At 33.4% G+C, this 20,113-nt stretch overlaps 2 protein-coding genes across 7 annotated transcripts in view; one reads left to right on the top strand and one right to left on the bottom strand.

The window, feature by feature from the left end:
• Positions 1-20,113, top strand: part of LOC126754776 (sialin) — a 441,635-nt gene that overhangs the window by 37,507 nt on the left and 384,015 nt on the right. The gene's annotated exons all lie outside the window — the stretch shown is intronic.
• The window catches only part of LOC126754789 (23 kDa integral membrane protein), a 35,134-nt gene continuing 15,089 nt past the window's right edge, over positions 69-20,113 (bottom strand). For 5 of the 6 annotated variants that reach the window (XM_050466907.1, XM_050466906.1, XM_050466910.1 and 2 more), the window contains exons 3-6: positions 7,763-7,960; positions 7,480-7,641; positions 5,898-6,095; positions 69-5,789 (exon numbers count right to left, since the gene is read on the bottom strand). In XM_050466907.1, the coding sequence (XP_050322864.1) occupies positions 5,718-5,789; positions 5,898-6,095; positions 7,480-7,641; positions 7,763-7,960 (630 nt within the window). In that variant the 3' untranslated portion in view covers positions 69-5,717. The remainder of the gene's footprint in view (positions 5,790-5,897; positions 6,096-7,479; positions 7,642-7,762; positions 7,961-20,113) is intronic. The other variant, XM_050466912.1, reaches the window with a different exon arrangement.

Raw genomic sequence — 20,113 nt, 5'->3', positions numbered from 1 at the left:
AGCTTAGTGTAACACAGAATTCATTTACCTTTCAGCTTATCACCGCATTAAGAGCATAAAAGCAAGCGTTTTGTATTAATATTGTTTATTTTTTGTATTTATTTGAGTATATATGTAAAGTTGTATTTGTGTAGTTCTTCTATTCTGTCAACAATTCGGCAACAATTCGATTATTTTATAAAACTTAATTTCAATTTTGTGCGAATTATAATTTCGAAAGTCTGTCGAAAGCTCATAAATACAAATGCATATAATAATACAGTTTGGCAAATTCACAGTAATATTCTAAATTTAATGTCGATAAGCAATATCCACATATATATATATACTAATCACTATTGTTGTTGTTGTATAAAATTGAGTTGTTGTTACAAAATTAGTAATCAAGCTTTTATTCTTTTATGACTGCTTGATTTATAAGCTTAGAGTACCGTAATCTTAACAGTTAAACTATAAAAAACAAAATCTGAGTAAACCTTGCAGATTTCTTCAATTCAATTTTTTTGCATTCAAAGCTCGTCGTCAAAAAATACTCATTTGAACATATTCATAAACTAGAGGGCACCGTAGAGCTTCTCTGCTTTAAACAGAAAATCAATTGCGTGTTCGTTTCGCCCTTTCTCTGCTTAACACTTACAATACGAGTATGTGTATGATAAAGGTCTGTTTGAGTGGAAACAACTATGTTTACACTTTTTTCAGGTTCGAAAGGTTAGCATTTATTCCTCCAAACGCCAATATTAGAGAGCAGAACGAAAAGATATTACTTCCAGTATTTGTAATATAATGCAGAATGTTTTATAAAACGAGTGGATTTGTGTCATAGTTTTGTCATTATTCCTGTCCAATATATTCATATAATTCATATATATTTATATATTTCCAATGGTCTCTTCACACTTTAATGCAGTGCGGATTAATGTCATGTCGTAGTTTCAAGGCACATCTATTCATTAAAGATTTTTACAACAGCATATGAAGTTTATAACTCTTTTGGAACTTTACTTTATTATATATAGATTATATGTGGTAAAATGTCCAACTCCGGTTTTACTCACTAGTCAAACAACAGATCTTTTGTGTGGACCTTTAGACTCTCAGAACATATCATGAGATTGCCTCCGACTTTTACCAACGATTAACCAACTTCTTTAAACTGCAACGCAATGCAATAATTTTACACACAATGTTCTATATAATTATATGTTTAGCATCGTTTAATTAGTTCCAAGCATTGGCGATTTTGTTTGAAACAATATTTGGCATTCAAAGTTCGTCTGTTGAATGTGAGTTGCAGCTAAAATAATTAAAATCAATTTACTTTGTCAATTTTTCTTTTTTATTTTTATTTCAGTTTGGTTTTGACAGTGATTATAAAAGGTCAATTGAAAAATCGCCGGCCTGGCACTTGGATGGTGTTACGAGTATCAAATCCATATGAGTTTTAGTTAACTTTAAACGTGATGAGACGGTGAACGCAATGGGTGCCCAAAAGACACTCAAAATATATTTATTTCATAACATTCAGGAATATTCGGGTATGATAAAGCTCTGTGCAAAGTGAGTGCCACGCGAGCTCACTTTTGACCAAAAAGAACGAGGAATTGATGATCCGGAGCAGTGTTTGGAGATGTTCAAGCGTAATAAACCAAAGTTTTCTCGTCGATTTGTGACAATGGCTGAAACATGGCTGCATTATTTCACTCTTTAGTCTAATTGAGAGTCATCCGAATAGACAGCACACGATGAACCCGCTCCAAAGCGTGGAAAAACGCAACAGTCGGCTGTCAAGGTTATGACGTCTGTTTTTTGGGATGCGCATGGAATAATTTTTATTGACTACTTTGCGAAAAGAAGGACCACCAATGAATATTACATAGCTTTTGAAAACGAAAAACTGCACTCGAGAACAAAGAGAGAGCCGTTTCACCAAGATAAGGTACCGTGTCAAAAGTCAGTGAAGACGATGGCAAAACTTCATGAATAGGCTTGTGGAAATGTGTAGGCCGGACTATGGTCAATTGACCTGTTATTATATTGAAGCAGTAAATGTTCAACAATTCAGCTTATTTTTTAAGTTTTTTTTTAATATATTATTTTTTTTTATATTATATACATATATATATATATGTATATATTATATATTATTATAAATAGGTATCTTCGTTAAAAGAAATTGTTAAAATTTGTTTTATAAAGTTTGTATTTTATAATTTTTAATCCTTTTTACTTCAATAAAATTTATAACCTCAAAATTATTTTTTTCTTTTTTTTTTATAAGATTTGAGTAACTTTCCAATTTGTTTCAAAAAAAATTCTCACATTGTATGTTTAGTTTTTTTTCTTAATAATTTATTTTTTTCGTTACAATTAAATGCATTGGTAGTTTTCATAAAAGGTTTTAGCAAATCGTTGAGTTATATATAGATACAAACACATTCATATAAACATTTTAGCAGACATATATAAATATATCTTATATAATATTACTCATTACATAATCACAACAGTTTGTGCTTTTACAATATATTTTCTATTATTTCTGAACGCCAGCATATTTATTCGTATTTATATTTAGCAACATGAGACACCTCCTATATAGCGTTTTGCATACTTTTTTAACAATTTCCAAGTTTACTTCAGTGACGATAAGGAAATATTGTATCCAGCTGAGGCACTTCAGAGGCACTAAATGCGTTTGCGTATTTGTTAACTTTGTAGGTATATGTAGTACGCTTATAGTCATACATATATGAACCGATATTTTTCGAATGAATAAAATAAAGCACACAGTAGTAAAAATTTTCCAAACATATTTTTTAAATGCTTGCATGATATGCAATGTATATTTTATTTGTTGTTGGTTTGAGGTTATGGAATTTAAAAAAATTAAACTAAACTTTTTTCGTATAATCTTTACTTCCATAACCTCAAACACATACAAATAACATATACATTGCATATCATCTATCGATTATATCGATATTCATTGGTTTTCATTCAGCCGCACAGTGGTTACGCAACTTTAAAATTTGACTAAAATTGCATAAAATAAGAATTGTATATCAAAATTTACTTTACTACATTTGGCACTTACGTTCTGAAGAAAATGGGAAAAAAATATTTTTCGTGCTAAATTAGTTTTCAAGGTTTCCATTTCTCATATTGAGCTACGCACCTTGTGTGAAATTAAAAAAAAAAACTTTAAAAATAGTATTCTAAAATTTTGAAAATATTATTTTTGAGTTACAACCTTTTAAAGTTTAACGCCTTGGCTGAATCAGCTCCATCAGTTTATCTTTAATTGGCTTTTCTCAAAACTACATTTTTAAAAAATTTGCATGAGTGATTGCAGGGAGGCAACATGTGATCTGCGGTCACACGATGACCACGAAATGTTTCGTAGTAATTTTCATTATCGATGTGATAAAAATTTAATTTTGGCAGACCAATTTCTGATTTTTAAGTCGTTGTGTAGTTAATGGCCTTCTACAGCGCCTTCATACATCGCGTGTTACTCGAAAAATACTTAATTTTTTCTTTAAAAAAATTACTATGTATTCTTAAAATATGTATGAACATCACCTTAAATTTTTTTTTATTTTTTGTTAATTTTTTTTTTTGCAATTTTTAAACAATTGATGCAGTTTTTTTTTAACTCTTAAAAATTGCTTGTTTTAGGCTGTCACACTTAAATATAAAAAACGTCGAAGTATTTTAGTAAAAATAAAAAAAATTAAAATTTTTTGTACGCCAAAATCTTATAAATAATTAAAAATTAAAAAAAAATAGGACAATAAAATTCAGTAATAAAAAATAAAAATATTTAAGTATTTCAAAATTCAACTGGTAAGTTCAAAAAATTATTTATATATTTTTTACATTACTAAGTACAACAAGAAAGAGTATTTATAGGACATACTAAATTAAGCATAGCTGCACATTGATAACACTACGCAACAAATCTGAAGGAAAGATTTGCAACTGATGTGCTAAGAGGTCTGTGGGGTATTTGAGGTGTCCTGAGTGCGAATTTAAGTTCAAAAAGTTTCCATCATGTACAGCGATTTTTGTCATTTTGGTAAATGATTTTACCCGTATACCTCCTGGCCAGAACATTTCAAACATACAACGTGTTAGAAAATTTTTACTATCATTTTCGGTTTAAGCAGCCCAAATTAGTAAGAAGCGGCCTCTAACATTAATTTAACATTAATTAATATATATTAATTAAAATTTATAATTAATAAAAATTTAAAATTAAATTTGTGCCATAAACTCGCGTCACACCATCAAGAAGCTTACTCATACTATACAAAAAAATTATTGTACGAAAATATTAAAAATGCCAATTCCAAATATACGAATAAAAAACTCAAAAATATGTATAAAAAAATTCGATCTAAAAAATTAAAAAAAAAAATTAAAAAAAAGTATTTCCATCTAAAAATGTTAAAAAGAAATAAAAAAATTTTTCGAAATAAAAAATGTTAAAAAAAATTTAAAAATTATTTCGAACTAAAAAAATTAAAAAAAGTTTAAAAATTTTTATAAATAAATTTTATAAAATCTGAAAATACTGAAAATTAAATACTCACTATGACAGAAATTTTTTCATCTCTTTCAAAATACTTTTTGCATAAAATGAGTGCCAACTTTTAAATTTTTTTTTTCATACTTTATTTAATGCATAATTTTTATTAAATTTATCTGAAATAAATTTTGCGTTACTGGCGTCATATGTAAAATTATTTATTATTTGTTCTTGCATTCGAAATCATATTTTTCCTATTTTAGTCAAGCTGGTACCACCGTGCGCCTAAACGTGTTGTTTGCTGCGCGTTCCGAAAATGCCAGATTCTATTAATTTCAAGCAGATTTGCAAATTCTGCATACAAAAAGCCAATAAGAAAACTATTTCATACATTTGTACAATTTATTTATACATAAAGGTGTGTGTTAAACACATAAGCGAAGGATTTATGCGATAATTCGTAAAAGTAAAATAAATTAGCAGCAATTTTGTTTCATATATGTACTTACATATGTATGTATGTATGTATGAGTGCGCTTAAACATAAAAATATTTTCATAATTTTTTTTTACGCTCAAAGCATGTTTTTGAGTTAACATTCATTTGACTTTTTAGGTTAAAATTAATTTCACTTTTATAGCGGTATAATTTGTTTTTGACAAATATGCGACTTCAACGACATTGGCAAAATACGAAAAGACTTTTTCGACCACCCAATATTATGTAATAAATTCTAGCTGCAGCAAGATTCGTTTTTCGCTTTATGCGTTTCATAGCGATTTGTTGTGTAATTTTAATATGATTTTTAATATAAATAACGAATTGACAAATTCATATTCACAGTTAGTTAGAGCGAAATATACAAGAAGAAAAAAGTTTTCATTCAACTGCTTAAATAGTAAACAACTTATATAAATAAATTATATAAATAATTAGGCTTATTAACTATTGTTCGTATATTCTTTTTGTGTGCTGTACAAAAAATTCGTTAGCATATACTATATGTATATAATTTTTTACTTTTTGGCTGCAAAGATTTTCGAAAAGAGTCGGTAAAATAAAGATTACCAACTTAGCTGACATCGATTTCAAAATTATTCCCATATTATTGTATAATAATAGAAGAGTAACAAGCATCTACGTATAAACAGTAACGCTGGGCAACACTGGGCGCTTCATCAGGTTAATAATAGGAGCGCCGGTGATCATTGCGTATGCTAGTGCACAGGCAGCACGAGATCACGCTAACCAATAACTGCAAACACATAAAAAAATTAAATTTTATTATTCTGAATAGACGGCAAAAACAACATTAGTACACATATGTATATTTATGTGTGTGTGTTTGTATGTAAGAACCCACCTCCAAGCCAATCATCACACAAGCGATTACATTGAAGGCACGCAACAAGCTCAGCCAGTAGTTCTCAAACATTATGCGACAGCCGGTGCCGATCAGATTTTCACTCTTCGTATTATCGCCATTCTTGAAGCACGTCATTGGCGGCATGCGATCATTGACTATATAATCGTGTGGGCTGGCCCGACCGCAACAACCGAGCTGTCGAAATACAAAAAAAAAACAAAACGAAAATGTTTTAGTATATTAAAAATATGGATATATTGCATAAGTGTGGAAATATTTTTGGGTAGTGCACCATCGATCAGCCTTATCGGGAATTCCATATCAATAAATCGTAGATTGCACACTTGGCGCGTACACAGAATATGTATTTTATATTTAGACGCAATTCTCTTGAAATCAATGTGTAGTAAACAAAGGAAAGTGCAGGTGGAAGTGAATATACCACCTGATCAAATTTGAACCGGAATGACAATGTTTATGTATTATAATACATATCTTTATTACCGCCTTCAAAAAAGTCTCCTTAGCCAATACGTGCATGCCAAGAGTTAAACCAATTTTTTATTATAAGCCTCGGCTGGCGTGGTCTTTAGTGTCTTCAACGAATTTTGTTTTTTTCCGGTTTCGTCTCATTTTTGGAACGTCATTCGCTAGTTTCTTGCACAGTTTCGACATCATATTTATAAACTTTATGCTGGTCACCAGTAACAATGCGTTTGAAGAAAGTAGGGTCTTTAGCTAGATCCATTTTGCGACCTCTACTCGACTTCGTTTTTAAAAATATTCAGGTTTTTTGGTACGAAACGTTCATTGACATACATCATACCCAAAACCTTAACCGAAATGTGTTGAGTCGGCACTGTCCTGGTCAAATTTGATCTGATGGTAAAGGTAAATAACTTCCAAAAGTGTCAGTTCCTGCTATTTGGGTTGATTTTATTGACTTAACTTTGGTATTAAAGCTTGGGAGCGGGGTTTTTATTTAGAAGACTACTTTCTTTGTAATCTCTTTCAGTATTTCCTATACGTATGCATCCCATTTACTCCAAAACCCCCCAAATTAACATATTTTATAAAAAATTTGCTCTATTTTAGTCTAAATAGTCTGAATTATTTGCCAGGAGATCACTATATATTGTATATATACTATAAATACGGTTTCCTACTAAGGGCCTCACCTTTTAAGGAACCCATGAATCTTACTTTCCTCATTAGTGATGGATTTTTCATCTACTTTTCGAGGAAGCTCAACCAAAACTTGAGGATGAGTTGAAGCCTCTACTTCGCAAGTCTCAAGAATAAACGCAATGTCCTAATGACAAAGTATTTTTCGCCATTAATATGAATATGCCCCCTGACTATATACAAATCACCCTCGATAAAAGTATGATGCTAATTTCAACCAAAAACTATTCGTATGTAGAAAGTATGTAGGAAAAAAGTAATCCATATTACGGCCGATTACACCCGATCTTATGATAATATGGGTTTTCATTGTTTTGGATATGAATGTATGTACATACATATATTCCCCCGTACTATGCATTTAGTAAAATCGTTACCCAAGTACCCCACTTACCCAAGTCTCATACAGAGACATCGCTCCAGGGCTGTTCAGTTCTTCTTCCCAAGCCACATCCAAATTATTCGAGAGATGTGATGCTACTGTTTGTTCACCTTTCACCAAAAGGAAAGTGATTGCGATTTGGCAGATCAACAAAATCAAAAGAAAAGTGATAAACTGCAAATATAATGAAATTAATAAATGCAAACATACATATGTAGATACCATAGGCGTAGGTGAAAATGAATGAATGACATTTGCTTAATGGAAAAATAAAAATGGATGAGGTGATAAATACATTTAGGCATTCCGGCGTACATACTGTAATTGTACAGCAAACGCTTTCCCTGGCCGCACCAACGAATCCCAGCAAAGATACAAGTATTGTGGCAACACCTAAACAAATGTAGGCATAGGCGGCCAAAGAACCGACTTCATTGACTCTGTAGGAGGAGAGCACATAAATGCCGAACGCGATTAGCACCAAGGCAAGCAGCTAAAAGTAAACAAAGAAAAATAGTTTTAAAAAGTGTTGAGGATAAACGTGTCAAGTCATCAAGTATATAAAAACTAACGGTATTAATAAAAAAATAATAATATACATATAATAATAAGAATAGTCAATAAAAAATCTGCATCCATGCAAAATCTTTTCATACAAGAAATCCATTCGGGATTCGACATTGTCAGCAGAGGAAAACCTACCATTAAAAAACCTTTTCCATTATTGAAGATTTCGCTTGGCCTATAATTTATTATTCCAAATCGCTCAATAATACTCTTACATTCAACATTGAACCAACAAAATAATAAGCTTTCTTTACTGCAGTCAGAACCCGATTTTATCATTTGATCAAATTTAACCAGAACAAGCCAAAAACAAAATCGATAAACCAACATCAACACCAACAACAATATAAACCTTGAAATCCAACACAGAATCACTCTTGGTAACAGGTGCAACTTGGGCTGAGTAGGTAATTGAAAAGTAAAGTCCTCTCCCGGCGAACAAAGACCAAACTCTACAAGTTCTCTCATCATTCACCGGCCTTAGGAGTGTTCGAGAGAAAGGTTTATGTTCATTTGCGCAGTCGATGGAACGATGAGCTGTACGAGATATTCGACGTCATTGACATTTGAGCGAATCAAAAGACAGCAGCTGCGCTAAATAGGTTATGTTGCCCGGATGGAAGCGAACACTCCAGCTTTTATTAACTCGGCTATAACCACGTAATGGGTACCTACGCCAATAAAGAAGAAAAACTAGGATATGTCTAGACCTGCATATGTATTTTAATTAGTCAAAAGTTTGTCTTACAATTTTTACGATAGGAAAAACTTTAAAAACGAACTTGCTTGAAATTCTGTGTTTCCAATGAAATCACGAATGCGAAATATTTAAAGATATTGCAGAAAAGTTTTCGGAAGTCTATTTTATCACGAACTCAAGTATAAAAGTGTCACAAGGCATTAAGTGAAGGTCGTGAAGTCATCAAATACTGGTATCATGCGTGTCGTCTATCCAGCTCGGTTTATGACGATCTAACAACAAAAAAGTTAAAGAACCAGCGCTTGAAAATCGCCGAATTGGCGTCGTAGAGATGGCAGAAGATCTCAACATCTCTTTTGAATCGACTCAACATATGTTTTTTTTTATGAAAAGTGCCAATGCTAGACTCGTGCCAAAAGACCTGAATCTTTTGCAAAAACAACGTCGAGTAGAGGTCGCTAAAGAGATGCTTGAAAACGTAGCTGAGAACCCTACGTTCACCCAACGCATTATTACTAGTGAGCAGACGTGCGTATAAGAATATGAAGTCGAAGCTCTCCAACAATCTAGTAAGGGGCGCTAGAAATGAAGCGAAAGGTGTAGGTCATTGCCATGGTGTGGTTCACCATAAATTTGTTCTACAGAGAGAAACGGTCAAAACTACTTGGCCGCTTTGAGATGTCTACGTTTAGCAATTCATAGTAAACGACCGGAGTTGTGTGCGGAAAAATCATGAATTTTTCCTACAATAATGCGCCGTCACATTCTAACACGATTTTTTGACCAAACACGAAACGAGTTTTTTTATGTTTTCATAACTGAAAATCGTCTTCAGGTAGCGCTCAATAGACTCATGAAGGCATATGTTGAAGGCACTGAAACCGAGGCTTACAAAAAGTTTATGGAAAATCGGATTGAACATTGGCAAGCTTGCATTGGCCTGAAATGTTGTTTTTTCTCAGTCCGGCTCAAATTCAGATGTTATTATTTATAGTTTCAACTCATAGAACATCGAGAGGTTATAGGATAGATGAAACTTAACAAAGTGTGTTAAAACAAATATTCCTCAGTCATGAAAGTTAGCCTTAGAAATTCTCTTATTCATCTTTGATACATAAGTATGTACATATGTATGTATGTATTTGATGATTTAACAAGCAAAATCCAAGAAATATTAAGTTCAAGAATTCTCGCGTGCTAATTTCTCTCATTAAACACTTTGTGGACTCTAGTAAAATATTGATTCTTCTTGTCATAAAGTAATTTTGACAATTTTTTCTAAGAAACATTAATTCAACTGCGGTATTATCGGAATTTATCACTACTTAATTGACGCTTACGAACATTCTAGTGTGAAGTTCAATTCGTGGAATTTCACCATATTTCAATTTGAATATTTTGCAGAAAATTTTAACGCACAAATTGATTGCTGATTGATGGAAGAAATTTTTTAAGAGTGAACTCATGCTCGTGATGCTGGTGTAGGCATGCATACATACATAAATATATACATATCTTTATTTATATATATATACATATATATTTCATCTTAAATACATATATCTGTTTTGTTACGGTTTTTGATCATACTCTCAATTGTTGTCTGATTTAGAGCTTTAATGATGTCATGGCGTGAAATAAAAATTCACGCACATATATTTACATACATACGTACACTATTATAAAAGTAGCGCTCATCCTCTCCATCGCAACATGGTGAAACAATTTCGATGTTGCAAATACGCTGCTTGCTCTCAGATAAACTTTAATAAATGGATGATGCACAGATGTATAAGATAAGATGCATGAGGTTGTAGTGTAGCCGAATCCCTTGATTATGTTGCTGAGTTTTCAGTTTTTAACCGTAGGCTTTATTCGTTAATCTGTAGTTTGTTTAGGGTGATTACCATATCAGTGAATAGATAATTCTTGAAAATCTGAAGATTGCCGTGTTTTTCTATTAACTCCAGCGTTAAAGTTTTTGTGTTAAAACTAAAGTGCACAGGCTGACTCAATGGCTTGTATTTAAGCTGAAAAGCAACTCAATGGCTTAGCAATAAGCATCACAATTGGAAAAATACTTTTTAAAATAATATGCCCGGTGAAAGTCCAAAAATCGCTTGTCACTCATTCAATATTGCCTAACTTTTATTCATGTTCACTAGACGGTAGATTTGTGCCTGAGTCACTATGCCATGAATATATCCATAAGTCTTGGGTAGTCGAAAAAGTCTTTTCGTATTTCTAATCAAACTTCACCTTTTTTTATATTTATAATGAATTTTAATGAACCAAATATGTACCATTTTCGTCGACCACTTTTTGCCATTTTTCCGCTAGAGACATTATTCCATCAACGTTGAACTTTTGATTTATCGGCGAAAAACTGCGACAAGTAATTTTTACAGGCTTCTCTTGAAGCCAACTTTACTCCATTAAGGGAGTTCTGTATTGACCGAAACAAATGATAGTCCGATGGTGCAAGGTCAGGGCTATATGGTGGATGCATCAAAACTTCCCAGCCAATCTCTCCCAGTTTCTGCCGAGTCATTAAAGATGTGTGTGGTTTAGCGTTGTCCTAATGGAAGACGAAGCACTTTCTATTGATCAGTTCTAGCCGATTTTTTCGATTGCTTGCTTCAATCTTATCAGTTTTTGACAGTAAAATGTTGAATCAATCGTTCGACCAGGCTGGAGCAGCTCATAGTGTATGATTCCTTTCCAATCCCACCAAACACTCAGCGTAACCTTTCGAAGCGTCAATCTTGGTTTTGCGACCATTTCTTGACCTTCACCACGCTTGGACCATGATCTTTTTCACACATTATTATAGTATTTGATCCACTTTTCGTCTCATGTTACCATTCGCTTCAGAAATGGTTCGATTTCATTTCGTTTTAACAAAGAATTGCAGATGTTAATTCGGTCCATTAAATTTTTCACAGACAATTAATGGGGTACCCAAACAGCGAGCTTCTTTTTGTAGCCAGCCTTTTTAAATGGTTCAAAACCATTTGATGATGAATGTTAAGTTCCTTAGCGATGTCATGGCTGCTTATGTGACGGTCCTGGTCAATCTTTTCCATAATTTCATCGACTTTTTCAACGATAGGTCGGACAGAGGGAGATGCATCTTTCACATCGAAATTTCCAGAACGGAAGCTAGCGAACCATTGTTGTGTGTTGTGTAAATTATATGCCGTCATATAATCGGTCGATTAAATTTCAAATATCTACAAATTTTATATAAGAATAATTTGGATCTATGACACCTTAAGATTCCACTGAAATTAGTGAGTATTATAACATAAATATTGACAGCTACTATTATTTGTCTGGTGATTCACGTTATAAGAATCCTCTATAAAATTATTGAAATTAGGAAAATGTTTTGTTTTACCTAGAGTAGCATAAAAAAGTGAAAGAAAAAGTGCTCAAAATCTGTTGTGTTAGTAGAAGAGAAAGTAAAAGAGAAATAGCAGAGCATCTGAACATCTCTACAGACTGCTCAACTCAACACACATTTAATTATAGATTTCTATAAGCGGCGTGTGGCCAATGGATGTTTACCAAAACTCACGTTTTTTTTCCAAAATCAAAAAACATGCAAAAAAGTTAACTATAATACCTTTCACAAATAATGACGTTTCCATACAAGAACTTCATTCGGCCCAATCGCTCTGCATGACAGCTACCATATATGTATGCTATAGTGATCTGATCTGAACAATTTGTTCGAAGATAGTAGATAGATGCTTGGTTTGGAAACTAATTCATGCCAAATTTCCTGAAGACGTCTTGTCAATTTTGAATGTTCAATTTGACCAAAAGTTATTCAAATCGAACCAACACTGTACCCCAAGTACCGAATATGCAGGTAACAGTGCCTGCAATTGACTTTTTACCGAAAATATCGGTCAATTTGTGAGGTAGATCCTGATAGTAGTATATCTGTGTATTACAAATGAATTAAATCGGGTCAATATTTCCCTTAGCCCCCATATATCTAATATATAGATTTTCGAACTTTATTCCGCATATGTCGGCCAATATATGAGTTATCTTAATAAAATTGAGAGAGCGTGATTTGCTAATAACGGTGTATACTTGTACTTAGAATGAATAAAATCAGGTGAAAACTTGCCCTTATCCTTGTTCTTATCACTAAGAAGTCCGCCTTTAATTCTTGCAAGTTGGATAAAATATTCGGCTATACCCGAACTTAGCGCTTCCTTACTTGTTAATTCAAAATTCGATTAATATGTTAAATACATTTTGCAAATAAAATTTAATCAAGTGGCAACACTGTATACGCACGCCGCTACTGTTATTAATAAATACAACAATGAGAGGCCAAGACAACAATGAGCACACAGACTGAGGGCATTGGCTGAAAGTACTAAGTGTGTCGGACGAGCTGGCGATGTGCTACATATATGTACACAGAAACTATTTACATATTTACAAGCATTTTATGTATACGCAGAAGTACGGTGTGCCGGTGGACATAAGCAATACTTTGGTGAGTAAGACTTATGTATGTAGGAGTTTCCATTTAAAGGCGACTACCGTGGAAATCCATAGAAGAGGAGAAGCGATGAAATTGCCAAAGACGCATTTATATGTATGTATGTATATAAATATACAAAAGGTATGTATGCTGTTTTGTGACTCAGCAGACTTTCTATGAAAACTCACATAGATACTTTCATACATAGTTACATGCATACATCACATACATACACAGCATACATATGTACATAACTCTGTAAATATGCACAGGCGTTTATTATGTGGGGTGTCGTATATAAACAAGGACCACATGGAGGCGCTGGAACTACGCGTTCAGCAGACACTAGAGTGTAATTTGAAGCTGGCAATTGTCGTCAGTGAAGGGTGGCGGGCTGTGAAAAGGCCAACACATGGCGACATTAAGTCGATTACTGCGGGCAACAAAGAGCTTGAAGGCAATAATATGCATGCGTGTGCTTTATTGACGCCCAAGGCAGTGGCTGACGAGATTTATGTCGCTCAAGGTCAGCATTAAAGCGCTGTAAATATGGCCATAAAAGCACGGGGAACCATCATTCAAATGTAAACGCCGTTTTATTTAATTTTCACTTATGTTACAATGTATTATTATTGTGTGAGCAATTTCTTTTGGCACTTTACTGTTATCACGTAGTGGTTGGGGCATCAACTCTCTTCGTTTTTTGCTTGAATATTAATCCCAATTCATTCAAATTTATGTAGATGTTAATTGCTACAATTGAAGCACGAAATTTGCACCCAATAATTCTTGGCGAAGAATATTATATTTTTTTTTTTGGTTCGGGTATGGCTTTGCGACTTATCTTCAGGGCCTTAGAAGGGATAGTCGGAACATTTCTGAGAATATTAGTTCGAGCAGAATTAGGACACGCTGGAGCCTTAATCGGAGATGACCAAATTTGTAATGTAATTGTAAGTCTTAGATTAAGTTAGGTTGTAAGGTAAGGACCCTGGCGCCAAAGGTAGCGATGAATCTCACTTGGACAGCTTTTAACGTCGCTCCTTTGTGATACCCGAAAACTTCTAAAAATAGATCACCCTTTCTTCATAGATCAACGAAACGTTTTGAGCTTACGACTACTTTGCTAAGGCCGTAATTATCAATCGCAGCCACTTCGCTTGGTTTGCCGCCAATGTGTCTACCGCGATATTTCTATCTTAGTCCGACAAAATCTGAAAAATGGCGGAGAAAATGCTTAATTGATTCCATCTCGATTTCCTCCATACAGCTTTTGCAAAAAGCGACCGACAAAATATTTAGTCGCACCGCGTGCAAGCCTATCGGACTATTCAGAACACCTACAGTGGTGGCGAGATAGACTTTGCTACGAGAAAGTATTTCAGGGGACTTTCGGTTCACTCTGGGCCACAAGAATCTTGCAGCCGCACAAATTTTCGTTGTTGACTAGCGATTGTCGAGCTCACAGAAGAACCACAGGCACAGAAAGACAACAGAATACCAAGTGGTTTCGAATCGGTTGAAATTGGGAGCACACAGAATACTCGTTGCTGACTAGCGTTTTGCTGAGCTCACTGGAGAACCATAGGCACAGGAAGACAACGGAACACCAACTCGCTTCGAATCGGTTGAAATTGGGATCTCAAATGCTCGTTGTTGACTAGCGATTGCCAAGCTCACGGGAGAACCACAGACACAAGAAGACAACGACAAACTGACTCGCTTCGAATCGTTTGAAATTGGACTGAGCGTGCCCAAACTATCAAACTTAACGTCATTGCAGTTTCCGGGCTCCCAAACAAGTCTAAAAGGAAAAAATAGTATGATGATAATGCTAATGAGGCATGTACACTTTAACTAAGACACAGTCAGCTCAAAGCCATTAAAGCCGCTTTGCTTCGAAGCACCTCGAGTAGTAGATACGCTGCTACCTTAATGCCAGCTTGAGAGACACTACAGTGGTCTGATAGTCTTAAGCTAGAGTTGATGGAGAGAAAATAAAGCACAATTTGGATACAAATTTTACAGTAGTGCTCACTTAATCCATCATGGGAAATTTGTGAACTTTCTGTCTTAGATTGGACCACGAATATTAGTTGTATGCCAATAGTTGCTGCACGTTTCAGTTCTTGGTATGACCGCGAGTACAGTATATTTTATCGAGTATACTTCTGGCCATTCGCTTGGAATGTGGATAAGTTTACATTGCAATTCTTCACAAGCGACTCAATGATCTGCCACTTGAACCATATGTAATATATGCATCTTTAATTGCTTTATAAATAGAAATTCCTTCATCATATGCCAATTCATCATAGATAAAAATTATCAGCTCCAATTTCTACAAATGACTTTTAACAAGGCATTAGGGTGGTTGTCGTATATCAAATAATGATAATTTTGATAGTCTCAATAGGGGGTATTACCTCTGTCATGAAGTTAGAAACACTTTGAAGAAAACTTCTTCTCTTTTTTCTCTCAAAGATGTTGTGCACTTTTCGGACTCGCCGATATTGGAGCTGCAATACAAGCAGATGGATCAAACTCAAGTTCTAGTATGGAAAACTGTTTTTATTTGACGAGATATCTTGACGAAATTTAGTAGACGTTGTTTTCAAAGCCAACGGTATAATTACCAAAATCGGATCACTATATGCTAAGCTGACATACAAGTTGATCGATAAAAATTAAGTTCTAGTATGAAACTTATTTATTTGACAAGATATCTTCAGGGGGTATTCTGGTCTAGAAGCATGAATTTCAGGTAATTATTAAAGTGTCGTAAAAAAGGCAATTAATATTTTTACTATCAATTTTTTTATTAGTTATTTGTTAATTTTAGAAGACTACAGAAAAAAATTAAAAACTAAAAAAAGTAAAAAATTTCAAAAATTATGAGCTGACGAAGTGGGGGGTCTCTAAAAATTTCCACGTGACCATACCCATGATTTCAACCCTCCTAGTTATCTGAAACCAAAAAAAAAAAAGATTATTAATCTAGAATATTGTCGCAATGGCCGGCACTACGGAAAAGTGGGAAATTTTTTTTTCGCAAAATGGCGACTGCCTGAAAAAAAAGTTATTTTGGATCACTTTTTCTGACTATTTCGAATTTTTTAAAATAATAAAAATAAATTAGGGATGGGGCTAGTTCCAACCATAGAAAGTAAATCGGTACAGTAGAACCTGAGAAATCGTGGGTATCGTTCCGAAAAAGACAGTTTTGAGAAAAACGCGTCTAAAGTTTAGGAGACAATTCTAGTGAACACGGACGCCACGTCACAAAATCGGCTGTATCTCCGAAAATAAGTTGAATTTTGAAAAATCCTTCCAAGGTCATATTTTTGAAAGTCTAAACAAAATCCTAGACAAGAATACCCCGTTCAGGTAATTCAGCATGAATTATTGTCCAAGATTTAGTGGTATAGTAGCCGAAAAAAATTGTTCTGAGCGACCCACGGCATTCTGCAGAATTTTTTAAGCAGTTGAATAGCTGTTAGCATAAAAACTGTTATTTACAAAATTTAACGATCAACTTTAATACTTGATCTTTATCACTTTATGTTTTCCAAAAAAAAGAGATAAAAATGATATTCATTTCTGCCTTTTTCGCACAGTGCTACAATAATTTAGTAGTCACGAACAAATGCCCAAGAGAGCGTGAGCGTTAACCGCTAAATTAATCTAAAAGTTTGCATGTGCCTAGATTAGACGCAGAGGCGATGATTGTGCACACAATGACTTACCATTCAATTAAACACTCAACTCAATTGCGAATTGATGTCAGCAGTGACGTCGCATAGTTGACTTAAGTGAATAAGTGCGCGATAAAATGATGCGAGATAAAGGTGGTGACAGCAAAAACAGCAAAAAATAGCAAAAAGTTCAAGGAGCGATCTTTACATTTATGAGTATGTTTTTGTGTAGTTACACTCATGTTTGTATGTTTATTTGAACAACAACATCACAACAGCAATATGACATCAACATCAATGCTGGTTGCTATGAGCAATAAATATTGCTAATTTAAAGCGCAAAAGTAGCAAAATATTCACGAAGTTTCGTAAATTACATATCATTAACTTAACTGCTCGCTTTGTTGCAAACGTTGTAAGCGCACATTTTATAAATTTTAAGTATACAAAATTCTAATAATAAAACTCGTTATTTGTGTTATATGCGACTGAGATGCTAAAGCAACCGGCATTACATGCAATATAAATCAGCTATTTTTTAATACAATAAAACGTGCCAGTAACATCATCACATTATCTTAGCAATATGCATAATACAATATAGTGTATACATACATACAAACATATACATATTTATATCTATACAGTTCATTGAATAATATATGGGGTATTCCATACCAAATCGACCACTTTTTAACCCGACCCCTTTAGATTTTGCTGAAACTTATCCATCCTTTTCTACCCTTTGAAAAACATTTTTGAGAATTTTTTCAAAATTTTTTGTCCAACTTCAAAAAAGTTATGAATTTTTCAAAAAATGGCTTTTTATTTTCAAATAGCCATAACTTTTGTAGAAATTGACTTTTGGGGAACTTTTTTTTCTTTAAAATTTTTATTTTTGAATGAACTTTTCGAAAAAATACACGAAAAAAATTTAACACGATCAATAATATAAAATAATCGGTTTTTTTAAGCAAAATCGTCATTTATTTTTTTGGAAGTTCCCCATTTTTTTTATTTTTTTTTTCCTCAAAAAAAACTAAAGGGGTCGGGTTAAAAAGTGGTCGATTTGGTTTAGAATACCCCATATACTAACTAGCATACCATAAATTGCAAACCCAACTGGTTAGCAGACTACCTTCTTTCCATACAAGCAATTGACATTTGTTACGTATTGATTTGCTACGAGAGTTCAATCGTCCACATAATCTATTCTTGATTAAAAATATACCAGTCAAAGGGATTTGACTCGGACTGACCAAAAAATGCATTTTCACGTATATTAATACAAATCTTTAATATCGCCTTCGAAATGGGTTCGTGAGCCAATATAATCTTGTCAATGTTTAAGAGGTTATATATAGTCAGAATTTTCTTATAATCGATTCTTTTATATTTTATTTTCTCAAGGTACATATATTAAAGAATATACACAGAAAATTTCATAAGGTTCCGGTGAATATTTTCGAACTTATACAAAAATTTTAAAAGGCGTTTCAATGTGCTTGGAAGTTCAAGTCTTACCTTTAAACACGTTTTTCTCAAAAAGATGTTTTCAAAGTCGGTGACCAACATTACTCCAAAACGGCTAAACCGGTTAGTCTCAAATTATAACACGAGCTCCTTAAATATATTTTCAGTAATTAATCGAATATTTTTTCTCACCGATAAATGAGTTTTTTTTTTCAACGCCGAAGTTTGGGCAAAAATTTATGTTTTTGAGAAACTGTAATTTTTTCAAAAAAAAATTATTTTGCTTATTCCTTCGGTTAATTACTAGATTTAACATTACTTTAACGAAATCTGTTTGTTTTCTTAATTTCAGAGGATCCAGTTCAGAGATATAGTGATAACCGCAAAAATTCTATTTTGAGAGAAGCTCCCGGAGATCAGCTGTAGTTCCTTTCCAAATAAATATTTCTACTAATAATTTATATCAAGTCTTAAAATACAGTTAAAAGATACCATAATATGTGTACACATTTTTGGAGCAATAAATTTAAAAGTTTTCTAGGAAAAAAATTTGGAAAATTTGCTTTTTTCGCCCTCTTAATCCAATTGTCCCGATACTTTTTACGTCTAAGTTGGAAAGGCCTTCAGTGCCTTTAACGAAATTTAGAATTGGAATTCTCAGCTACGTTGTCAATCATCTCTTTTTCGATCTCTCCTCGATGCAATTTTTGCAAAAGATGCAGGTCTTTTGGTATGAATTTAGCTTTGACTCACTTCATAACCAAAACATTAACTTAAATGTGTTGAGACGACCCATAAGAGGTTTTGAAATCTTCAGCTATCTCTCTGATGCCAAAACTATTGATTTTCAAGCACTTTCTTTAACTTTTTTCATGTTATCGTTATCGAAGGGACTTATTGACATATGGAGATCGAAGTTCACAGGACATTAAAAAGAACGTAACAATCTAGGAGAAAACTCCGGGTCAAATTTGATCGGATAGTATGACTTTCTAGTTCAGATCGCAGCTCACACGAACATTAAAAAGAGAACGTAACAAATCTAGAAGAAACCCTTTAATAAATTCGTTTGAGGCGCGCAGTTTAATTGGCCCAGTCCGGGTCAAATTTGAACGGATGGTATAACTTTCTAGTTCAATATATATGATCAGTTGCAACTCAAATTGTATTTTGTTTGAGGTTTCTGAATATTTATTGATTCCTGACCTAACCATGCTTTCTGCTACAAAAATTGTTAAAAGTTTCTTTTTTCGGTCCAGTTATGTTTTCGGCCTATAATTCTGGTTGTGCATTGTTATTATCGCTAACTAGTTTATTGTTCTGCTGGGGGATACGTAGTATGAATGTAGCAATTAGCGTCATTCGTAGTTTATTGACAATGAAATGAGTCAAAACAGTAATTGTTTTATTGTGACTAGACAAGCTCAAGTAAGTAAGGCTTATGTCACGCACACAAACCAATTTTTTTAAATTTTGAGAAATGTTATGTCATAACCCTGTCATCAATGTTGGCAAATTTCCTATCGTGTCATATTGAAATGGCTTCTGGATTTATGTCAAAGATTAACTTCAAGAAGTAAAAACTAAAATATCTCATTTTTTTCATTCATGCTGTATTTTTGTTATGAGCGGTTTTCATTACGTCAAATTTAATGACACCAATGAATGTCGCCGTTATTTTGGTTTTATAGTTATTCATGC

The sequence above is a fragment of the Bactrocera neohumeralis genome, chromosome 4 (genome assembly GCF_024586455.1).
Source record: "Bactrocera neohumeralis isolate Rockhampton chromosome 4, APGP_CSIRO_Bneo_wtdbg2-racon-allhic-juicebox.fasta_v2, whole genome shotgun sequence".
In the NCBI taxonomy this organism is placed as follows: domain Eukaryota; kingdom Metazoa; phylum Arthropoda; class Insecta; order Diptera; family Tephritidae; genus Bactrocera; species Bactrocera neohumeralis.
Note: the sequence above shows the minus strand (reverse complement) of the source record. Positions and strands in the feature narration are given on the sequence as shown.